The sequence below is a fragment of the Notolepis coatsorum genome (genome assembly GCF_963971535.1).
Source record: "Notolepis coatsorum genome assembly, chromosome: 8".
Lineage (NCBI taxonomy): Eukaryota > Metazoa > Chordata > Actinopteri > Aulopiformes > Paralepididae > Notolepis > Notolepis coatsorum.
In genome coordinates this window covers 71,884,676-71,907,042 of record NC_140172.1, presented here as the reverse complement: position 1 = coordinate 71,907,042, position 22,367 = coordinate 71,884,676, and the positions used below count along the sequence as shown (strand labels likewise).

Below are 22,367 nucleotides of genomic sequence, written 5' to 3'. Positions count from 1 at the left end.
ATGACTCCCGGCTTTTTCCAGAGTGAGAATATTACGTTGAAGGATAAGGTGTGGTGTCGTGAAATATTAGACAAAGTATATTTATAAGGGCCCTCCTGTCATTAATAGCAACCCTCGAAGAAGCAAAAAGGTGTGTTAATATGGTGTGAACTTTATGTAACGTTAATCCTATTTTTTGAATCGTTGTTTGGCTCTGTGTCGAAGCTAATGTTTGTTAGCCTAGCTTAGAGCTTCTGGTAGCTAACGTATATAATTGACGGAGAATATGATCTAATCGCCCCCCCCCCCCCCTTTTTCCTTCCTTTCTGTACCACAGTTCTTAGTGGTGACCGGAGTATTGAATGTCCCGTGATTAAGACGGGGAGGACGCGACCCTCTTTGCGCCGCCCCCTCAAATAGATTCGCTATCAGCTCTATCTTTAATCTTTCAAAATGTTCAGTTGCTATCGCTATCAGCTCTATCTTTAATTTTTCAAAATGTTCAGTTGCTATTGCATGCACTCATCTGTGTTTCACTACACACATGAGTGCATGCTTACCAACTGTCCGTCTGCAACACTACTATCACCGCCATCTAAGAAGGGAGATCCCCCCTTGAATGGCCCTTTTAAGGTTTCTCTCCTCCACACTGCCTGTGGTGCATTTTTCCCTATTGTTAGGTTTTAGTGAGTTTTTCCTTACCTTCGCGTGGGGTATGTCTGGGAGTGCTTGCATTCATTCATTTATTTGCATTTATTTTAAATTTGTTGGACCTTATGGTGTTCTTGTTTTGTTCTTGACTTATTGTTATGTTTCTTCTTGACTTGTTTAAAGAAGACGTGTCCGCCCCATGGGGACATTAACGTGTGTTGTCGGGCCTTACAAATAAATTTAATTTGATTTGATTTGATTCTTACGGTGTTAATGATCATATGGAAGGAACAGAAATAAATGGTCAACATCAGTTTGAGAATCGTGTTTTAATTCGAGGGACTGCTACATTATTGGTCTCGTTTTGCATTGATTCCATCTATTAGAGATGCTGTCCCTCTCTTCCAGCACCAGTTTCTTGCTTATATAAATCATAGGGCTGGGACTTTATCACGTTAATTTCGATTAATTAACTACAGAAAATATTTAATGCTTAATTGTTTTTACGCATTTTAGCGCATGCGGGCCGTCACCGCACTTTGCTCTCGTCTGTCGGCTCCGGGCTGCGTTTTCGTGATCAACCAATACATTGTTGGAAAGTAGAATTTGCCACCTTTCCATCGTCACCTCAGTCCACCTATTGCGTGATTCCATTCTCGAGTTACAAGATGAAACATCCGGTGAGCGTCATGATGACTCATGCATGTGCTATAAGTATAAAGTATAAAGTTAAGCCTTGCAAAAAAGGTATGCAGTCGTCAAAAACAAAAATGGCCTCGTGTTCAGAGGTTCACTTTTAATCTTGAATATTTTACATTGTAAGTATTACCACTGATCTTTTAATATCCTCTATTCGTGTTCGTAAACCGCATTGAGTTGCCACTCCTTTTGAAATGTGCTTCATAAATAAAGCTTAATTGATTGAACTAAAACTATAACAAGATAAATGTATTTCTCTAAACTTCCAGAGGGTTTGTGTTCCAACCAGGATAACTATAAACACAGTTACAGTAGTTGAAGGCTTATATGAGATGCTATGAGTGAACATGGTGTGTCTGGTACCCGAGTGAACATGGCGTCTCTGGTACCTGAGTTGGCCCATGTTGTAGTGGCGTGTCTTAGGGGTGTAAAGGTACACGTATCTGTACCGTACCGTTTCAGTGTGTACCGTAACGAACGGCTGTGTAGTGTACCGAACGAATACAGCGGTATGTTACCCACTAACGACCGCCCACCGGGGGCTGTTTTTTTTACAATATAATATAATTATTATAATTTTTTTATATTTTAACAAGTCGATTATTAATTTCAATATAGAATATTCGTTGACAGCCCTACAAATACAATTAGTTACTGCACACTACATCACCCCTGAGTGGAACATGGAAAGCCAAACTTTCCCCCACTGTACCGTGGTTTTTGTGTACCGTTACACCCCTGTCTGGTACCTGAGTGAACATGTTGTAGTGGCGTGTCTGGTACCTGAGTTGGCCCATGTTGTAGTGGCGTGTCTCTCCGTCTGTGGAGCGCATCACACAGATACTGTAACAGGGCTGCATGTGCCTCAGCTCCAGCAGAACCACGGCCAGGTAGTGGACAAACAGCAGGGAGTCCACCAGAGACACGGCAAACTGGACGATGCCCTGGTAGTCTTCATCCTGTCCAGAACACAACATACACAGTACATGTAGTCTTCATCCTGTCCAGAACACAACATACACAGTACATGTAGTCTTCATCCTGTCCAGAACACAACATACACAGTACTGTACATGTAGTCTTCATCCTGTCCAGACACAACATACACAGTACATGTAGTCTTCATCCTGTCCAGAACACAACAGTACATACTGTATACACAGTACATGATCAACCTTTCCATCACTGGGTAACATTATCACGTCTCATGCATTGTCACTCATCTCTCCTTTCCTCCCTCAGATATCCATGTCTCTGAGTGGATCTCAACCTGCCTGTCCGACATCTCCACCTGGATGACAACCAACCACCTCAAACTGAACCTAAGCTAAACAGACCTGCTGCACCTGCCGGCCAAATCCTCCCTGCTGACCTGTGACCTTTCCATCACAGTGGAGAATGTAGCCGCGTCTCCGACCGCCAAGAACCTTGGTGTTGTCCTTGACTACCGGCTTAACTTCTCCGCTCACATCGCTGCAACAACCAGAACCTGCAGATTCCTCCTGTGAGCTCCGGGAGGGTCATCAAAGAGAAGCTTGTTATTATCTGTCCTTGCTCCACAATTGTGGAAAGAACCTCCCACCACAGTTAGGACAGCTGAAACACAACCAATCTTTCGTCGTCGACTAAAAACACACTTCTTCAATCAATAGTCTTCTACTATCATGCACTTTTCCACTAAATACTCGTCCTTGTCTATATTACTACCTACTATACTAATGTCTACTACTACTACTATGCACTCAACACTGCAGCACCCAAGTTTCAACACTGCATCTGACAAATGCGTTCGGCACTCGCATATTGTTGCGTGACTGTAGACACACGTACGCGTGTAGCGATCACTGCCATAACGTAATAATCGATACGATTTGGGCGTTTATTATGATGATACAAACCGGAAATGGATTTAGGAGATCGCCGTCAAATAAGTGGGATCTTTCTCCTCCAGTCTCATCGGCAAACGGTAAGAGGACGCTGACGTTACTTTCAGCCTGTTTGTTTATTATTATCAATGCAAACCGCTCTGATCAATATATCACCCATACTACATAAAGCATTTACTGACGATCACGGAATTATAAACGACGGCAGTTGATAATCTATATATGCGTTTATGCCTATATCTCACGTTCTAGGAATTACTGCAGAAAACGATAAAAACATATTTATATTCTAGACGGTATTTTCGTATGAATGTATGAATGAAAAAGTATAACGTTCCCACATCCTGAACGATAGATAATCGATGTTGAATGGGCCATAGTAATGTCAATTTAGCAATACATATAACCCTGCAAAGAAGGTGAACATCTCCATAGACTTAAAGTGGTGGCAGAGAGTGGTATAAGATGCTCAAATTGCGTGGCAGGGAATGTGTTAATAATAAAAAAAATATATATATACAGGTATAGAAAAAAAAAAGAAAAAAAAGAAAGAATATATATATATTTTTTAATAGAAGTGCGGTACCATTGCATCCCGCAGTGATTAGCCACACACACAACTGCGGTGAGAAAATGTCATACCGCGACAGCCCTAATTACACAACCCTTTTTATATCGCAATGGTTGGACCACACATGTAGGTTGGACCACGCATGTAGGTTGGACCACGGATGTAGGTTGGACCATGCATGTAGGTTGGAAAATGGGGGACCCTGATGTAAACAAGATGAAAGTCTTTCTCTGGTCTGCATCCCCTTAACAATTGTGTGTATTGAGCTGTACTGTATTGTACCCATTCTGCAATCTGTTAATACAATTTTCAATCAATCAATCAATCAATCAGACCACGCATGTAGGTTGGACCACGCATGTAGGTTGGACCACGCATGTAGGTTGGACCACACATGTAGGTTGGATCACGCATGTAGGTTGGACCACGCATGTAGGTTGGACCACGCATGCAGGTTGGACCACGCATGTAGGTTGGACCACGCATATAATGCATTTTTCCACACATCCCCAGAACCTACCTGTGCGTCCAGGATGCGGACCCCGTAGAAGAGCCAATAGGACATGGTGAGCAGCAGGGTGAGCGTTGCCAGGAAGGCACGGTACACACACACCCTGGGCAGGCTGGCACGAGGTGGGCGTAGGAACAAGGCCCAGACGGCCAGCAGGAGGATGAGGAGCTTGAAGGAGACAGAGAGGAAGAGGCCCTCGCAGGCGGCGCCGCAGGCCTGGAGCCGGTCTGGCCACAGCACGGCCGGAAGCACCAGGAAGGACAGGGGAGTGGTCAGCACCAGCAGGCCCACGAACAGACCCAGAACCAGGGGAGCGTAGCGCCGACATCTCTGGCCCCGATCCTCTGAACTCTTCCCCAGACCCACCACCTCCTCCTGGGACAGACTCAGCTCCGAGGTGCCTGTGACCGCCGTGGTGGTCTCACCCCAGTTATCATCCTGATGGGAGGAGAGGAAGAGAAGTCTCATGGTCTGTCTACGTTGTCTGTCTGTCTGTCTGTCTGTCTGTCTGTCTGTCTGTCTGTCTGTCTGTCTGTCTGTCTGTCTGTCTGTCTGTCTGTCTGTCTGTCTGTCTGTCTGTCTGTCTGTCTGTCTGTCTGTCTGTCTGTCTATCTATCTATCTATCTATCTATCTATCTATCTATCTATCTATCTATCTATCCATCTATCTATCTATCTATCTATCTATCTATCTATCTATCTATCTATTTTTATTTTTAATAAATATCCTCAAACTAAATCCTCAATTTGAATAAAGTGATTAACCTGATTAAATGAGTTTCTTTTTTTTTATTAAATCAACTTTCCTAATGAATATAACTCATCAGTTTTTTTTAATACTATAATATTAGTGTAGCCTAATCTTTATCTGCAACTGTGAAGAAAAACCCCATTGGTTTAAACAGAATGAATAGACACATAAAAAAAGATATATAAAAAAATAATAATAATAAAAAATTAAGTTTTATTAAAAATTCGAATGTTGATTTAGAATTCGAATGCCAACATAACGAACGAAGGTTCAAATGTTCAGGCTCAACCCTACTATCTATCTATCTATCTATCTATCTATCTATCTATCTATCTATCTATCTATCTATCTATCTATCTATCTATCTATCTATCTATCTATCTATCTATCTATCTATCTATCTATCTATCAATCTATTGATCTATCTATCACAGTTAAAAAAATGTACCTTTTACTTTACAGAAACCTTTATTTACCATAGGAAAATTTGCTTACAATGTACAGTATGCTCTCAACAACACCTTGCTTCATAGTTCCACATATTCATGCCTGGAAATTTAAGGATTAACATACATTACTATGACTGGACTGGGATCACTGTTTGTGAACACATGGGACAACTCTCTCCCAAAGACAGAGACAAAAGAACTAAGACTCAAATCGGTGATGCTGTCCGTATGAAAAAGGCAAAGAATACATACAGTGGTGGTGTTCCCTTGTAAAAAACAATGTGTTGGATGATGACACATAACAGAGTCTCTGTCAGGAATGAAGAAAGTTCTATGTTTTTCAATGTGTACATAATGTATATATATCGGTGGGTGACAGCATTTACTCAGACAGATCTATAGATCTAAAAAGGAGCCGGCAGCCAGTTCTGTGTCTCCACGGTAGCAAGCAGGGTGTGTGGCTCCGAGGTCGTTCGGCAGCTTGTTAACACATAAACACTGATAAGGACTGAGAGCAGGCAGGATTGGTCAGAGAGAACTATGGAGAGTTTGACATCGATAGAACCATGCTAAAGGTGAAGATCAGTTGCCATGGCAGCGCGTCACATAGTAACGAGGAAAGGGGGCGGGCCCCCGTTGCTAGGGAGAAGACGTTATGATGTGAGTTTCTTCCGGGTAAGTTTAGACTGAGATACGAAGCACAGAAGAGCGGACGCGTTGATCAGAGACTTTCATCCCTCCCCACCCTCGCTGGGTGGGGGAGGGGAAATAGTGACACATCATCACTAGCTTCGGCTAACAGGAAATGTGGTTGGCTACAATGAGAGAGAGAGAACCATTGGATTGAAGAGAATTAAGACTGAACAATACAGAACAGTGTTTCCATCTGGCACTAAGGCTATGTTTATGAAAATAAACATGAGGATCTAAGAAAAGAGATCACGTTGCAATGTCGTTTCTTATGACTAACGGATGTACTAACAGGGGTTGATACAAACACAACGCAGGACAGAAACATCTAACAGGAAGGACAGACCAGGGCTGGTGTGTCTAGTCATCCCATGGTCATTACAATAGATAGATACAGTAGATAGACAGATAGAACTACTGTATGTTCTAGGGCTGTCCCCGACTAAGGATTTGGATGGTCGACTATGATTGGCCAAAATTTGCCGTTAGTCAACTATTTGTCGACAAAAAATAAATTGTATAATATTTAAAAAAAGAAAATATATATATAGGCTATATAATATCATTTTTTTTTTATTGTTTATCATTCCATTTGGGCTGTGGGGGGTGCTTAGAAGGAGTCAACTGAAGGCTTCTTGTCCTCTGCAAAAGCATGCAATTGGTCCACTGATGGATACATCTTGATATTTGTCTAGTCTAGTGTGTTCATTAGATGGGTGAAATCCTCTTTCAGTGCCTCTGTGCCTGTTTTCGTAGGCAGTTAGCCTCTGGTATGCGTGCCATTAGCGTTAGCCACGCTTCTAGGCCTCTTTTCTTTTGGAAAGAATGATAAAAAATTTAAAAAAAATTTAAAAAAATTAATATATATATATTTTTTTATATATATTCGACTAAGAGGTTGGCCAGTCGACTACGGCTCCTTTCGACCGATTAGTCGACTAATCGACTAATAGGGGTCAGCCCTAGTATGTTCAAATAAAAGATGAGAATTTGATGTTTCCAGTAATACCTCAAAACCTAGCTCTATTGACAAGCTTTGTATGTACACACAAAGCTCTGTAACAAACCACCTGAACCACCCAGTCCAATCTATTACTGAACCACCACGAACCACCCAGTCCAATCTATTATTGAAACACCGCAAACCACCCAGTCCAATCTATTACTGAACCACCCAGTCCAATCTATTACTGAACCACCCAGTCCAATCTATTACTGAACCACCACGAACCACCCAGTCCAATCTATTACTGAACCACCCAGTCCAATCTATTACTGAACCACCACGAACCACCCAGTCCAATCTATTACTGAACCACCACGAACCACCCAGTCCAATCTATTACTGAACCACCTGAACCACCCAGTCCAATCTATTACTGAACCACCCAGTCCAATCTATTACTGAACCACCTGAACCACCCAGTCCAATCTATTACTGAACCACCTGAACCACCCAGTCCAATCTATTACTGAACCACCACGAACCACCCAGTCCAATCTATTACTGAACCACCTGAACCACCCAGTCCAATCTATTACTGAACCACCTGAACCACCCAGTCCAATCTATTACTGAACCACCCAGTCCAATCTATTACTGAACCACCTGAACCACCCAGTCCAATCTATTACTGAACCACCTGAACCACCCAGTCCAATCTATTACTGAACCACCTGAACCACCCACTCTAATCTATTACTGAACCACCTGAACCACCCAATCCAATCTAGTATTACTGAACCACCTGAACCACCCAATCCAGTCTATTACTGAACCCCCGGGAACCACCCAGTCCAATATATTTATTTTTTTAAAGATATATATTTTTTTAGCATTTTTACAGCTTTTTTTATGGTCAGACATGACCGACAGAGGAGAAGGAGATGGGAGAAGATGTGGGGGAACACATGCGGCAAATCCGTCTGGGAGTGGGAGGCGAACCCGGGTCGGCCGCATAGGTCTGCTACGCAGTATGCGGTGCGCCACGCGGGCGCCCCACACCCAGTCCAATCTATTACTGAACCACCTGAACCACCCAGTCCAATCTATTACTGAACCACCCAGTCCAATCTATTACTGAACCACCTGCATGTATGTAGATGTATGTAGATATTATAATTACTATGTTTATATAGTGCATCATACAAATACAAACACAATAGATGTTTTGGAACTTTTGATATGTATTGCCCCTCAACAGGCCACAACTGGGCAACATTAAATTATGGTGGTACACACAATACAAAAACCTTTGTAAAACATAAATCTTCTGTGCAATTTTTATAAACCGCCATTTTTCATCAGATTGCAACACCATTTTTTGCTAGACGTTCACAGAAAGGTAGAGAAAATAACTGTGTTCTGTTTTATGGCAATAACGTTCAGGTTTGTGGCATATGATCCAGAAAAATAAGATAAATAAAAAAGTAAATCTAGAAGTCATATGATTGACAGGGGCTGGCGTGAGCCAGGAAGTGTAGTTTTCTTTTTATTCGAAAGCCCATCGAAAGTCCTGGGTCTCCTCTCCTCATAGGACTACAAACAAAATGGCAGTGTCATTTCCTCGCGTCAATACTCGCCTTTTTCCGACTAGATATCTATAACTAATATTTCACTAATAACACTTAAAACTGAAGAAACACACTCATCAATGTCAGTTTCAGTATTTAATAACAGACAAAGATGAAGACGCTGCCCCCTAGTGGCCGGCGATAAACTCTTCAAAAACCATTGGTAAACAAACAGTGCTGAAAATCTACACTTTGACTGCTGTTTTGACAGGGTTAGGGTATTTACTCTTGGCTACATTTGAAATAAAAAGTAACGCAACATTAATTCATACATTCTGTAGAGATGGATTCATGGCGTGATGTCATTGTCGGTCTAGTACACACAAAGAGGTTAACAACTCCATAAATTAGCCTACATCAGCATACAAATAAAGATTAATTTTGAAAATCAGTTCTTAATGTCGTTAGCTAGACAGCTCTCAGTAAGCTCTCATCTACCAACTGCATTGAAACTTGCACAATTAAGAATGAAGCTTTGATTGTTTGCTAAAATATGGTTTAAAAGTATGTCAGATACGCACATATTGCAGAATATGAAGAAATTGGAGGAAAATAAAGATAAAAAAATAGATACGCTACTAGGATGTGGAAGAAGATTAGCAGGAACAACGGATGAAAATACACTGGAACAAAGCTAGCGGTCATTCCCTGGTTTGTGACCAGATGATGACTAGCTTACCCCAGAGACTCTGCTCCACACATCAGATATTTAGATGTTCCTCCAGTTCTGTCTCATCATTATGAAGGGTTTTCAGGGGCTGATTTAATACAGTCAGGAAGGACCAGTCCGAGTCGAGTCTCGAGTCCAAGTCTGAGTCACCAACGAAGAGCCTGAGTAGAGTCAGAGTCGTGTCCCCATTACCCTATTCCGAGTCCGAGTCATCAAGGTTGAGTCCAATCCACTCTGGCAGTCAAAGAGCTGACATACAAATAAAAAAAGGTCTACATTAAACATAAATGACACAGTGGTCATCATTTCAAAGGGAGTTCATATACTTTGTGACACAATAGCCAAACAAATGCATTAGCCATCAATATCGTATGCCAAATGATTAGGGCCTATTACACTTTTTTTATTTAATTTTTTTTATAAATAACTGTATTTATCAATTAACAAATCCAAGTCGTCCTCTGCACCTTCCGAGTCTGAATGCATTCAATGCTCGAGTCAAAGTCATTAGTAATCGAGTCCAAGTCGAGTCCTGGGCCCTCATTTATCAACAATGCTTAGAAAGTGTTCTATTTTTGTTCTTAAGCACAGAATTTAGAATGTGTGTACCCACAGAAAAATCTGGATTTATCACACGTGCGTACACAGGTTCTACGCACACTCCGTGTTGATAAATACCATTTGTTTTACGCTCCGCGCTCGTGCACGATTTTAAGTATTTCCATATAGAACCGCCCGTAATTAACCATATATGGTAATGAAACACCCCCATGAAATGTGGAAAAGTGGACTAAGCCGAGCGAAGCGTGTTATGGGAGAAATACGCGACAGGCTGACAGACGTGTACACGTAGATAGATATGATATCTATTAACTTCCTAAAGACCATTGCTGCCTGGGCAGCGCAAACACTAATAAAGACCGTTAACGATAGGTTATGTATATAACCTAGTTATATGAGTATTGGCTGAGCGTCCCGCTCTAGCCTATTGAGATATCCCTTATCTCCTAGTACCTACTGTACACCACCACAAACAACTTATGCACCCATACCTGACCGGGTCCCGCCCCTATGGAGGCGTAGCCTATAAGACCATGGTCATGGTCGCCAAATCCCGTTCCAGTAAAAGATCCCTCAAAAGGGAACTCAGGGCCGCGTAGAGCAGGACGCTCAGCCAATACTCATATAACTAGGTTATATACATAACCTATCGTTATATATCATATGGCTATCGTGTCCCGCTCTAGCCTATTGAGATATGGGTTAGAGCGGACGCGAGACCCGACAGATGTACCCCCTGAGGACCCGTAAGCCCACATCAAGGGGTGCGGGGAGCCCTGGCGCAGTCAACTCCACCTGAATGCGAACAAGAGGGAACTAGAACCCCTTGAACACACCACACAGGCGGAACCACGTGTGACTTAACACACTGTGGCCCATACCCACACACTCCTGCTACCCTACCAAAAGACGGGAAGCAGGAAAGGCCACAGACCCCAGAACCGCCTGGGAGACAGAACCCCCGGTCATGTCCATGAGGTAAAACCTTACAAAGGGGCCCGGGGAGGACCATGAAGCTGCAGCACAGATGTCCTCCACCGAGGCCCCACCCAGGAGAGCGGCAGAGGCAGCCACCCAACGAGTGGAGTGCGCCCTGATGCCCCCAGGGGGATCCTGCCCAGCCAATGTGTAGCAGAGGGCAATGCCCTCGCACAACCAATGGGACAGGCGTTGTTCGATAGTGCCTTACCGGCATGAGAACCACCGTGACAGACAAAAAGCTGAACGGTGACCCCGAGGTCCTGAGTACGGCTGAGGTAATTCCCAAAGCATGGACCGGACATGACAGGTGAAGGCCCGCATCTAACTCACCACCGTGAGGAGGCGGATGAAACGCCTGAACCACAATATCCCTGGAGCGGAAGAACTCCGGATATTTACAGGCACGAAGGCAGGATTAGGCCGCAGAGTGGCACCGCAATCGGAACGAAAGACAGGCACTCTGGTCGTACCGAGAGAGCACAAAGCACACCCACGCGTCAGCGGAGGTGACGGCCAGCAAGAACGCGGTCTTGAACGACAGCTGTTCCAACGGCGCCTGCTCGAGCGGCTCAAACGGGGCCAAGGACAACCGACCGAGGACCAATTGAAGATCCCAAGTCGGAGCCCAGGAGCGTTGCACCGGCTTAACGCGTCGAGCGCCAAGCAGGAAACGCTTCACAAGAGGGTGGCTGAACAAGACATCCCCTCAAACCCCTCATGATAGGAGGATATAGCTGCTGCATATACCCTCACCGTCGAAGCCGACAGTCCATCAAGGAGAGACTGGAGGTAACTAAGGACAGCATCCAGGGGGCAGGAGACTGAGTCCCGGCCCCCCGCCTTACACCACACTTGGAACATACGTCATCTGCCCGCGTAAGCGCGACAGTGGAGGGAGCATGCGCATTCCGGATGGTAACACCATCAGGATCAAGAACCTGCGCCCCTCAACGTACCCGTCCCAACAACTGACCTAACAGATGTATGGGGAAGAATCCCAGGCGGCACGGCATCGGTCCCAGACCTGCCTGGCTATGTCCGGACGTAATCCCCACCCGTCAGGATGAGGACCGCCCCGCGACAGTACACCTGTACCCACATTCTCCCTGCCGGGGATGTGGGGAGCCCTCAGGCCGCGCAGATGGAGGACGCCCATAGCCAGCCGCCCGCCGCCTGGTGCAGACGGGGGATGCGTACTCCTCCCTGTCTGTCGATACACGACACTGACGTCGTATCGTCCGTCCTGATCAACACCATTTGTGGACCAGAAGGACCGCTTTCAACACCAACACATTGAACGTAGCGCAGACCGGGCAGCATGGTTTGCCAGCGAGGGAGGCGTCGGTGAAAAACGTGACGTGAGACAGCGCCGTAACCGTCCTAGGACGGAACCTCCCGAGCGTGTTGACAACACGCTCTGAGAGGGATGCCCATAGCCCTCCAACCGTTGACTCGGAAGAGGAGTACTCTACTTCCAGTCTACAGCAACCCCAGGCTGGTAGAGACCTGCCTGGTATGAGACCTGACGATCCACCTTGACCGCGAAGGACCAGAACATCGTCAGGGCAGAACACTCCGTAACCCCTGATGACGCAGAGGCCCCAGTGCGGCCTCCACGCACTTGGTGAAGATGCGGGGAGCCAGAGAAAACAGAACGGCAGCCTCTGGTACTCATATGCTAACCCTGCAAAGAAAGCGTAGGTAAGCCCTAGGATGGAAGATCGGAGATGCGCATACGCATCCTACAGGTCTATGGAGGATAACCAGACCCCCACCTGACAGTGTTCAACAGGTAGGAGACAATCCAAAAAATGCTGAACCTTCCCATGGGACAGGTCCAGCCTGGGTCTGACAACCCCCCCTCCCGATTTCTCAGGCACCAGAGAACACCGGGAGGAGAACGCCACGACGATGGCTTGCTTCGTCCACAGAGATTGGATCTCGTTGACCAGAGCTGTCACTGCTGGAGACCCTGACAATAGGGTCTGTACCAAACCCGAAAACGGGTGGGGTTGTGTAAACAGGAGTGGGAGGCACCAACATGATACCTGGCCTGGCGAAGGCGAGGCCGGGGAAGCCCGCACTGTGTGCCTCAAAAGGTTTCGAGCCCCCCTGCTGACAACACTTAAGTTGACAGACGTAACACCAGGCTCAACCAACACAGCTTATGGTGTGGGAGCCGCTTGACAGCACAACATTCTCACGGACAGACCCAGGCTCAGCCATCAACTGGGTGTCAGCCCCTGTCCCCATGAGAAGCGAAAAGTGGGGCCGCCCGCGCTTCAACGAAGGCACGCGGCCCGCAGCCAAAGGAAACAATCAGAGCCCACTTTTTCCGCTGGTGTTGGGGAAGGGAGTGATCGGAGAGCGGGCTGCTCGCGGCAGGACGGTGACGGCTTGTTGTTCAAGCCGAACCCATCCAACATGGCCGATCCCTCGGCCGCCAAAGGCTGTCGGCCTTGTGGACACCTGTCGATTCAATGCCCAGGATACCTCCAGCGGGGGAAAACATGGCCGCCTGTCGAGGGCCACGTCATCGCCGCTGACGAGGCCGTGCACTCTCTTCTTCTGGCTGCGCGGTGTGAGGCGGTGTGGGGCCTAGGACAATACCGCCCGCGCTCCAGCAGAAGACCAAAATCCCCTGCGGAGAGGGGAACCCTGAGCGGTTATAGCTTGCGGCTGGGTCAAAGCTAATAACGTCAACAACCTTGCGCGATGTGTCGACGTCGGCTGGCCCTCAAGGCCCCGCCACCAGACACCATTTTTTTAATCGAAAAAAACAGCAATTCGAACACAGTTCTAATCGCTGCCAATTCCATACCGTGGCGTTACAGGCTTTAGCAGCCCACCAGCCACTCGCCAGGCCGACCCACCCATGGCGTCGGCCGGGCGGGGCACTGTTTCAATATGTCAATAACAAAGGACTGATGTTAACACGGAGCACCAGTGGTGGTTGCAAACAGCAACCTCCACTGTGGTGTGCACCATGAAAGGGTTAAATGAATAAAAGAACTAAACCACAAAATACTGTAGAATGAGCAAACCCATATACACAACGTTAAGGGGAGGCGGACCAGAGCGAACTAGTCCCGCCTTCATTCAAAATATTCACAACAGCACACCAGCCCTAGCTTAGCCCTGTGCGTACACACATTCCCCCCCGCACTACTCCCCCAGTAGACACCGATTGACCGTCAGCATGAAACGGTTGAGAGGAGAGAAAGCTGTAGCAAAGACAGACCTTCTCATAGCAGAGTGACAGAACGAAACAGTAGCCCCCTACACTACTACAGCCTAGCGTGAGGCGATGTGGGACCCAGATCAACAACTGCCTGCGCACAGACACGCAACATGTTTACCATGTCGGCTGGACCCATAGCCCCACTACCCGACGCCAATGTGGATAGGAACTAGCCAGCTGAGCCATAACCCGCCGTTAAGTCCCATCCTGCAGTAGTATAGCTCTACTGCTACACCGCCGAGCTCACGCATCGGCTCCCAGATGGGGACACCGTTCCACCGACCCCGCCGGAACACAAAGGTAACGTACCTGGCTAGGCTACCTAGCCACGGCCTACCCTGTTGTCAACCCATTTACCTGTAAAAAAAGGTAAATAGGACTCAGCAAAACCCCCACAACAGCTACCGACTGACCTTCATTGCCGGGCAAGAGGAGGAAGAAGTGACAACATCTCACGGCGGAGACATTAGAACAGCGTAGCAGTTAGCATGTAGCAGTAGTGTTAGCATGTAGCATTAGCATTAGCATGTAGCATAGCATTAGATGTTTAACAGCACGCCCAGGACCGTTTGGAAACCGTTCATTGCAGTGAAACGTTCACCAAACCATCCTGCCCCCGGCGCCGACACACAACATGGTTGTGTAACAAAACAACCAGCATTACTAACACTAATACCCATGCCTGAAGACACAGGGCCTACCTGGGTACAAGCTGGCCCGACAGCCAACCTTGCACAGCTGATCCTTGGTCTGCTGCCATCAGATGAGGAAACATCAACATAGGCCCGTCGTGTCGCTGAAAACATGCTTCGAAGATGCCAGGGGCCAGCAACCTCCGGTAAGCTTTCAACATTACACAATTCCTCCAATCTTTTTCATACTGCTAGTTACATACGGTGCACGCAGCCGATATGATGGAACGAAAATAGAGGAAGGGTGTTTGGTGACCATGACCATGGTCTTATAGGCTACGCCTCCATAGGGGCGGGACCCGGTCAGGTATGGGTGCATAAGTTGTTCGTGGTGGTGTACAGTAGGTACTAGGAGATAAGGGATATCTCAATAGGCTAGAGCGGGACGCGATAGCCATACGATATATAACCACTGTTTGCCATTGGTGTCATTAATAACCATGCTGGAATGTGCCTTTTCTTCGTTTTGTTCGATTAATACCCAGGGATTAAAGTTCTCCATCAATTTTCTACCTGCATATGATTTGTAGAGGCATACAATCTATTTTGATGTCGGTATTAGGTAGCCTATATAAACAATAATACAAGAGCATATACAAGAACAATGAATCTCACTGCCATGTAGCCTACGCCATGTGTAGCCTGCCTATATGTGATCAATTCAAACTTGAACTTGAATTCCATCATGTCTGTGTGCGGGAGCTCACAAGGCTGTTGTCACAATGTAAATAAAAACGTGCACTGAAAAGTTACAGTATGTAGTTGGTTGATTATTTGTATGACAGTCAGTAAATGACATGTATCAGGCAAATGTGCATCACTGAGTGGAATCCCTTTCTATTCACATAACTGCATTTGTGATGGAGCTTTGACAGCTACATGGGTGGTACAGTAACAGTCTATTGCTCGATCCATCTCCAATATCACGATGGACCGTGCCGGTGGCCAAAGACCCGAGGGTGGAGACTGACTTGAATGTGCATGGGGATGGCATTTGTGTGGTAGGAACTGGGAACCTCCGGATTGCCAGACAACTGCTCTACCTCCTGAGCCACTGTCGAATAAGGTGGTTTAGCTCTGAAGTAGGACAGTCCAGCCAACATGAAGCCACAGCATCATGGATCCATGCAGAAGGTAGGGATCTTTACTATGCAATCATCATATACAAATTGTAAAATCATACATGTTTTTTTTTAGTTAAGACAGCGGCTGGGTAGCGTAGAGGTCTAAGCACTAGAGTGGCTGGGTAGCGTAGAGGTCTAAGCACTAGAGCGGCTGGGTAGTGTAGAGGTCTAAGCACTAGGTGTGGCTGGGTAGTGTAGAGGTCTAAGCACTACAGTGGCTGGGTAGTGTAGAGGTCTAAGCACTAGAGCAGCTGAGTAGAGGTCTAACCACTAGAGCGGCTGGGTAGTGTAGAGGTCTAAGCACTGGAGGGGCTGGGTAGTGTAGAGGTCTAAGCACTGGAGCGGCTGGGTAGTGTAGAGGTCTAAGCACTGGAGGGGCTGGGTAGTGTAGAGGTCTAAGCACTAGAGTGGCTGGGTAGTGTAGAGGTCTAAGCACTAGAGTGGCTGGGTAGTGTAGAGGTCTAAGCACTAGAGTGGCTGGGTAGCGTAGAGGTATAAGCACTAGAGTGGCTGGGTAGTGTAGAGATCTAAGCACTAGGTGTGGCTGGATAGCATAGAGGTCTAAGCACTCTCCTACCACCACAGAGAGTCTGGGTTCGAATCCAGCTGTCAGCGGTACCTCCGGCTTGGTCAGTCCCTACAAACACAATTGTCAGTGTTCGCCGGTGGGAAGGCGGTGGGGTATGTGTCTCCTCAAACAGTACTGTATTTGCAAATCTGATATGTCATAAATGTATAGATGTAGCAGTACTGTCTATCTGTATGTCATGTATGTCATATATGTTATGATGAATTGAAAATGGGGGACCCTGATGGAAACAAGACAAACGTCTTTCTCAGGTCTGCATCCCCTTAACAATTGTATGTATTGAGCCGTACTGTATTGTACCCATTCTGCAATCTGTTAAATAAAGTTTTCATTCATTCATTCATTCTACTGGTCGGTTCGGGCGCCTGTTCAGCAGGGAGGGGATCTGGGGGAAATAGGGTGAACTTCTGCATGCGTTACATCTATGTAGCAGAGCAATGTTGTTGTCAGGGGCGTAGCTGGGGGGGGTAGGTTAGGATGATTCCAAGGGCCCAGCACTTGGGGGGGGGGGGGGGGGGGAGGGGGGCAGAGAACACTGGGTCTCATTCCCCAATATTTTCCAAAGAGTTCTCTTAGAGACTTATCGACTGAGACAGAATCAATGACAAGTTCACTCTGAGTCCTCAACACGCTGGTAATATGTCTTAAGTGTCTCAAACGTTCGCACCTGTGATATCTGCGTTGGGGAATGGCATATGTCTCAAATGCGAACGCGCGTCCCCGTTCAGGTAATTTGCATACAAAACAATGCCGCCAGAGCTCCTTATAAGGCAACTAATGATGCAGCTGTGTGAAAATGGTGGCGGAAGCGCTTTGCAAGTCTTGCGACCCATCGAAATTAGATTAGATTAATGTATTGGCATCATATATAGTACAGCTCGTGGTACACCTGCCGCAGCATGCGCGCACACACGCACGCGCAGTACTGTATAGCCTATGCGCGTAATGAATGAACGCAGTATAGGCTTATTATCCCATTAATGACTTGTTTCATTAGGATTTAGTAAATACTATATATATGCTCTGCCCTACGTACAGTATAGGTTAGGCTATTTATAGGCTTTTTATATATATGCTGTATGTAGGGCAGAGCATATATATACTGTAGTATCTACTAAATCTACTAAATCCTAATGAAACAAGTAACTAGAATATATTAAGCCTATACTGTTCATTCATTAGACACATAGGCCATACTGGCGCACACAAGACTTGTTATGGAATATGAATGCAGTCTATTTCCATGCGATTAGCTTTAGTTCTTATTTATTTATTTATCCACTGTCATTTCAGTGTTGGTGTATAGGCTATATAGTGTATTTCAATATAAGTTTAATTGATTAATGATATATTCGAAGGAATGCAGGTTTATAGCTATATCAAACAAAGGTCTGCCCATTGTATACCAATCAATGGGATATATTGCATGTTGACCTGCATTCCTTCAACTGTATAATGAATCATTAAAACAGATATGTAACAAATAAGAAATACAAATTCCACAGAAGGCATTAAATAATTATTATTTTCAATCATTTCACAATAATTGCATAATTGTGTTTGAATATCTGAGTAATTAAAGTAATTATACATTTGTCCAAAATAGCTGGTTCAGATATGGTTAATCCATCTGCCCTGTGATCAGATGAATCCATATAAATTTTTCCGACATCAAATGCGTAATTTCTTATCGTACAAATATTGTCATATTTATTTTAATTATGATTAAGTAATTAATTCCAAGGAGGCCTGTAGTGTTGACATGAAGGAATCACTATGAGAACACAGTCTGTCAAGTTAATAACAGTTTCAATTAGTCAATCAATCATAAGTGTGCTCCTCAGCACTCTTAAATCTGCTCTCAGCCACGCTCAAATCGGATCTCAGGAAAATTTGGGGAATCGCACTACCAGCCCTAATATGTCTTAAATGGGCAGAAATCTGCCTAAGAGGACATTTTTGGTCGTAAATCCGTTTGGGAATGAGACCCACTATTATTATCTTTTTATTAATATGGTTTTATTATTATCCTAAAGTAAGTTAATGTAGTTGACTCAAAAGTATAATTGCCTGTATTAGAAAAAAACATCACAAAATAAACAAACAGGTGCTTGTTACTCTGTTTGACAGAATGAGCACCCCTCCCTTCTTTCATTGCATGGTTCAGTCCATACACAGTAGCGCGCAGCTTGAACAGAGCATACTGACAGGGAAATGTCCTTTACAGCTCATGAATCAGGAGCTCAGAAACGAAAGAAAAACGTCAGCAAGAGGAAAATAATAAAAGAGCCAGAGGTCAACAGCTAGTCACCAAGTATTTTCACAAGAAAGGTATTTATTCACAGAACTTGTTTTGAAGCCCATAACAGCTTGGCCAACATTTTGTGGCTGACGTTACTGTAGCTACCAACAATTTGATGAGTGTAGATGAGCCCAGTGAATTTGTATCCAGCAGCTATGCCCTTTTGCTATGGCTAGCTAACCTAACCTGTATAATGTTACATGATAATCACATCTGCTCTAATGCACAGATGCGGCTTCAGGATCAGTACCCCTTCCCTCAGGCCAGCGCCCGGTTGAAGGAGAGGTTTTAAATATGCTTACCATGCATTGAATACAACTTTAGGTAATATTCACATTTAGTTACTCTAGTTCTTCCAGTAATTGCAATACCATTGACCACTGGCACATTAAATTGAGGTTGTTACAGTAGCTATAGCTATATTTGAGCAATTGGAAAATATCTATACAAATTATTATTATTATTATTATTATTATTATTATTATTATTATTATTATTATTATTATTATTATTATTATTATTATTATTATTATTATTATTATTATTATTATTATAACAATTAAGAGATAGCTCGAGCTGTACTGTGTTATTACTATTATAGGGCATTTTTATAAATTATACACACTATGGATACTCTAGAGCCAGGGCCCTCGAGCAAGGCAGCCAACGAGGAGAGCAGAGGTGAAGAGGCAGAAGTACCAGTACAAGAAGAAGTTGAGGACCATGAAAGCAGCACAGATGAGGAGGAAGCAGCTATGGACAGTCAATGTCAGGGACAAAGTGAGGCTCCGACACAGGATTCCACAGATACTGAGCCACCTGTAGTGGTGTCTGAGGTAGAAGATCTGCTATTGAATTGAATTGAAAACCTTTATTTATCCCCGAGGAGAGATTCAGATGTCCATTACAGCATGTCATGTACGAAGGTCTAAGGACCACACAGAATAACAACTGGAGATGGCTGCACATGAGCAAAAGCAGCCTCTCTCAGTAAATGCGTTTCAAAACGATGTCCCAGGTAGGTAAAAAAGACACAACACAAGACGTTTTCCAAATAGTAAATTATATATTGAATGGAGGTAGGGATTTAAACCTCCTCCATAGTGCACAGGGAAAACGGTAGGGGAGGACAAACAAGACATACATATAAGGCAACTCAAGCCAAGATAGACAAACCTTGAGGCTACTGTACTATGTGGCCGTGTGAACATCAAAGAGCACACGGTTCCATACACAATGTGCAGAAAAGGCTGGCACAATCATCAGTCCATCAGGTCTATGGCAATAGGGCTAACTGCATATACATACTCGCCCACACATTATCCACACGCAGTGGCAAACAAAGGCAACCTCATACACGGTGGTCACTGGAAAGTGACACAATGAGGCGCCCCGACGTGTGTGTGCTGTCAGCTACTTGTGCACCCGTCCCTCTCGATGTGATTGCCATCAGCTGTCCCTCATTAGGCAATCAGCACCCTTCAGTGTAGGGACGGGCAGCACCTGACAGGAAGAGAAGAAGAGATATCATTAGCTCTCATGTTCACACACACACATACAAATGATACTAATCTGATGTTCACATGGTCTTCCAAATACAGTAATAATGAGCAACCCACGTACGTAACAGCAATTTAAAAACAGTAAAAACAGTTAGTGGAAACAGTTAATACATAACATACACTTATTACTATTAGTATGTGTTAAAAACAAGATGAACAAATACATAGGGATAAAAATAGCTAAAAGTGGTGAAAAGAAAAAGAAACAAGTCCAATCATGATGTTTGTTCTGAAGGATCAGATTAAACCGAATATATATATTTATTTATATGTATATGTTTAATTGTATTTGTATATCCCCTGATATCCCCTGATATCCCCTGTATATTCCTTGTACAATATGCATTGAATATCCCTTCTAGTCTACTGAACATCCCATAATAGTCTCCATTCTACCATTGGACGAGACCTTGGTGCCAGGTCGCCATACCCCTCAGACCAAGTTCAATCGTACCGCTCAACATGTATGGACAAGTCCTAGTTCCGCGTAGGAATATGTCTACCGCACCACTAATGGTACTATTTGTTCATAGTGCGTATATATACTGCGCTATTAAAGTAGAACTTTCTTTTAGTCCAGTTCCTTACCCTCCAACAGAGTGACAGACGCAAAAGCCTCCCCGCGAACCACGTGTGGGCAGTAAGGCCAATTCGGCCCAGTATCGGCATTGAGACATCGTGTATATTAATATTTGAATAGTCATATTTGGCACTATATCGTCGAGTTGGACGTATTCTATTAAGCTAATAATAGTCTATTCATATATAGTGCCTCGTGCGGTAAGAGTTCTATAGTAATCAGCACCCCCATCGTTTCGGGCATCAGCTGGACGCTTATCCAGGGTGGTTGACCCCACGTGAAGCTGCACCCGAGGAGCTCCAGGCCAAAGAGCGAGTGGACCTGTATATTGGATTATTCTACCGACGACGGCTAGCCTTCCCCGGCTTGGATTATGCTTTGAGTACTTTGATTATTCTATGGATAAAGGCCAACACTGCGGTGTGTTGGAAATACCCCCCCCCGGAGAGGACGACAGGTGAGACGGCGCTCTGCACAGTGAGGTCGCCTCACGTCTCTCCGTCGTGGACCGGAGGACGCCGGCCACAGAGGGTCCAACTGCATTCATCTGTGGATCGAGGATCGTTGGGCACCGTGTCGCACAACTGTGGACTCTCCCAAGATACCCTCGGCCAGACGGGATCCAGCCAGTGACTCTCTAACCCCCCCCCCCCCTCCAGCTGTCCTACAAGCAGTCGGAACCTTCCCCTAGTGTATCCAGCTATATAATCATTCAAGTATCATCGCTATTGTTCCCTAAATATTCCAGGTTGTATATTTGCTTCCTGCGCAATCAGAGATTGGACATTCGATATTGATCTACCTACGAATACTCATTTGCCATAAAAGTGCATACTATTTCAAATCATAAATGTAATTAAGTGATCGTTGTACATACCTTTTGCTATGTATTAAAACTCAAACTTTCGATTTGGTACATTTGTGTTGGATCCGTTTATCAGGTGGGAGTGTTCAACATATTCATACCTAGTACTGGGTGGCCAGAGTCTAAAGTACAAGAGGTAGTGGTAGTAAGTATCATATCTAACCATACAGTCAGGGAATTGTACCCCTCAGTTACAATTGGTCCTTCGAGCCGGATGGTAATCAGTGTAATATTAATATAGTGTTATTAATATTAAAATGGCCTATGATGAACACTCCACGAAACGATCCTCCTAACCAACAACGCCCGCGGCGCAAACGACAGCTCCCTCAGTACCTAGAGGCTTACGCTGTCAGTCAACAACCTAGTCTTCTACCAACAGTAAACGCGGTAAAACTAGAAAGTAAAATTATGTCTAACCCTAACGACCAGGCTACCC

The 22,367-nt window shown here is 44.9% G+C and overlaps 1 protein-coding gene across 1 annotated transcript in view; it reads right to left on the bottom strand.

The window, feature by feature from the left end:
• Positions 1-22,367, bottom strand: part of vangl1 (VANGL planar cell polarity protein 1) — a gene marked incomplete at both ends in the record, with an annotated part of 163,359 nt that overhangs the window by 75,988 nt on the left and 65,004 nt on the right. Inside the window, 2 exons of the mRNA XM_084319592.1 lie at positions 2,113-2,288; positions 4,307-4,735. Coding sequence (XP_084175718.1) covers positions 2,113-2,288; positions 4,307-4,735 — 605 coding nt within the window. The remainder of the gene's footprint in view (positions 1-2,112; positions 2,289-4,306; positions 4,736-22,367) is intronic.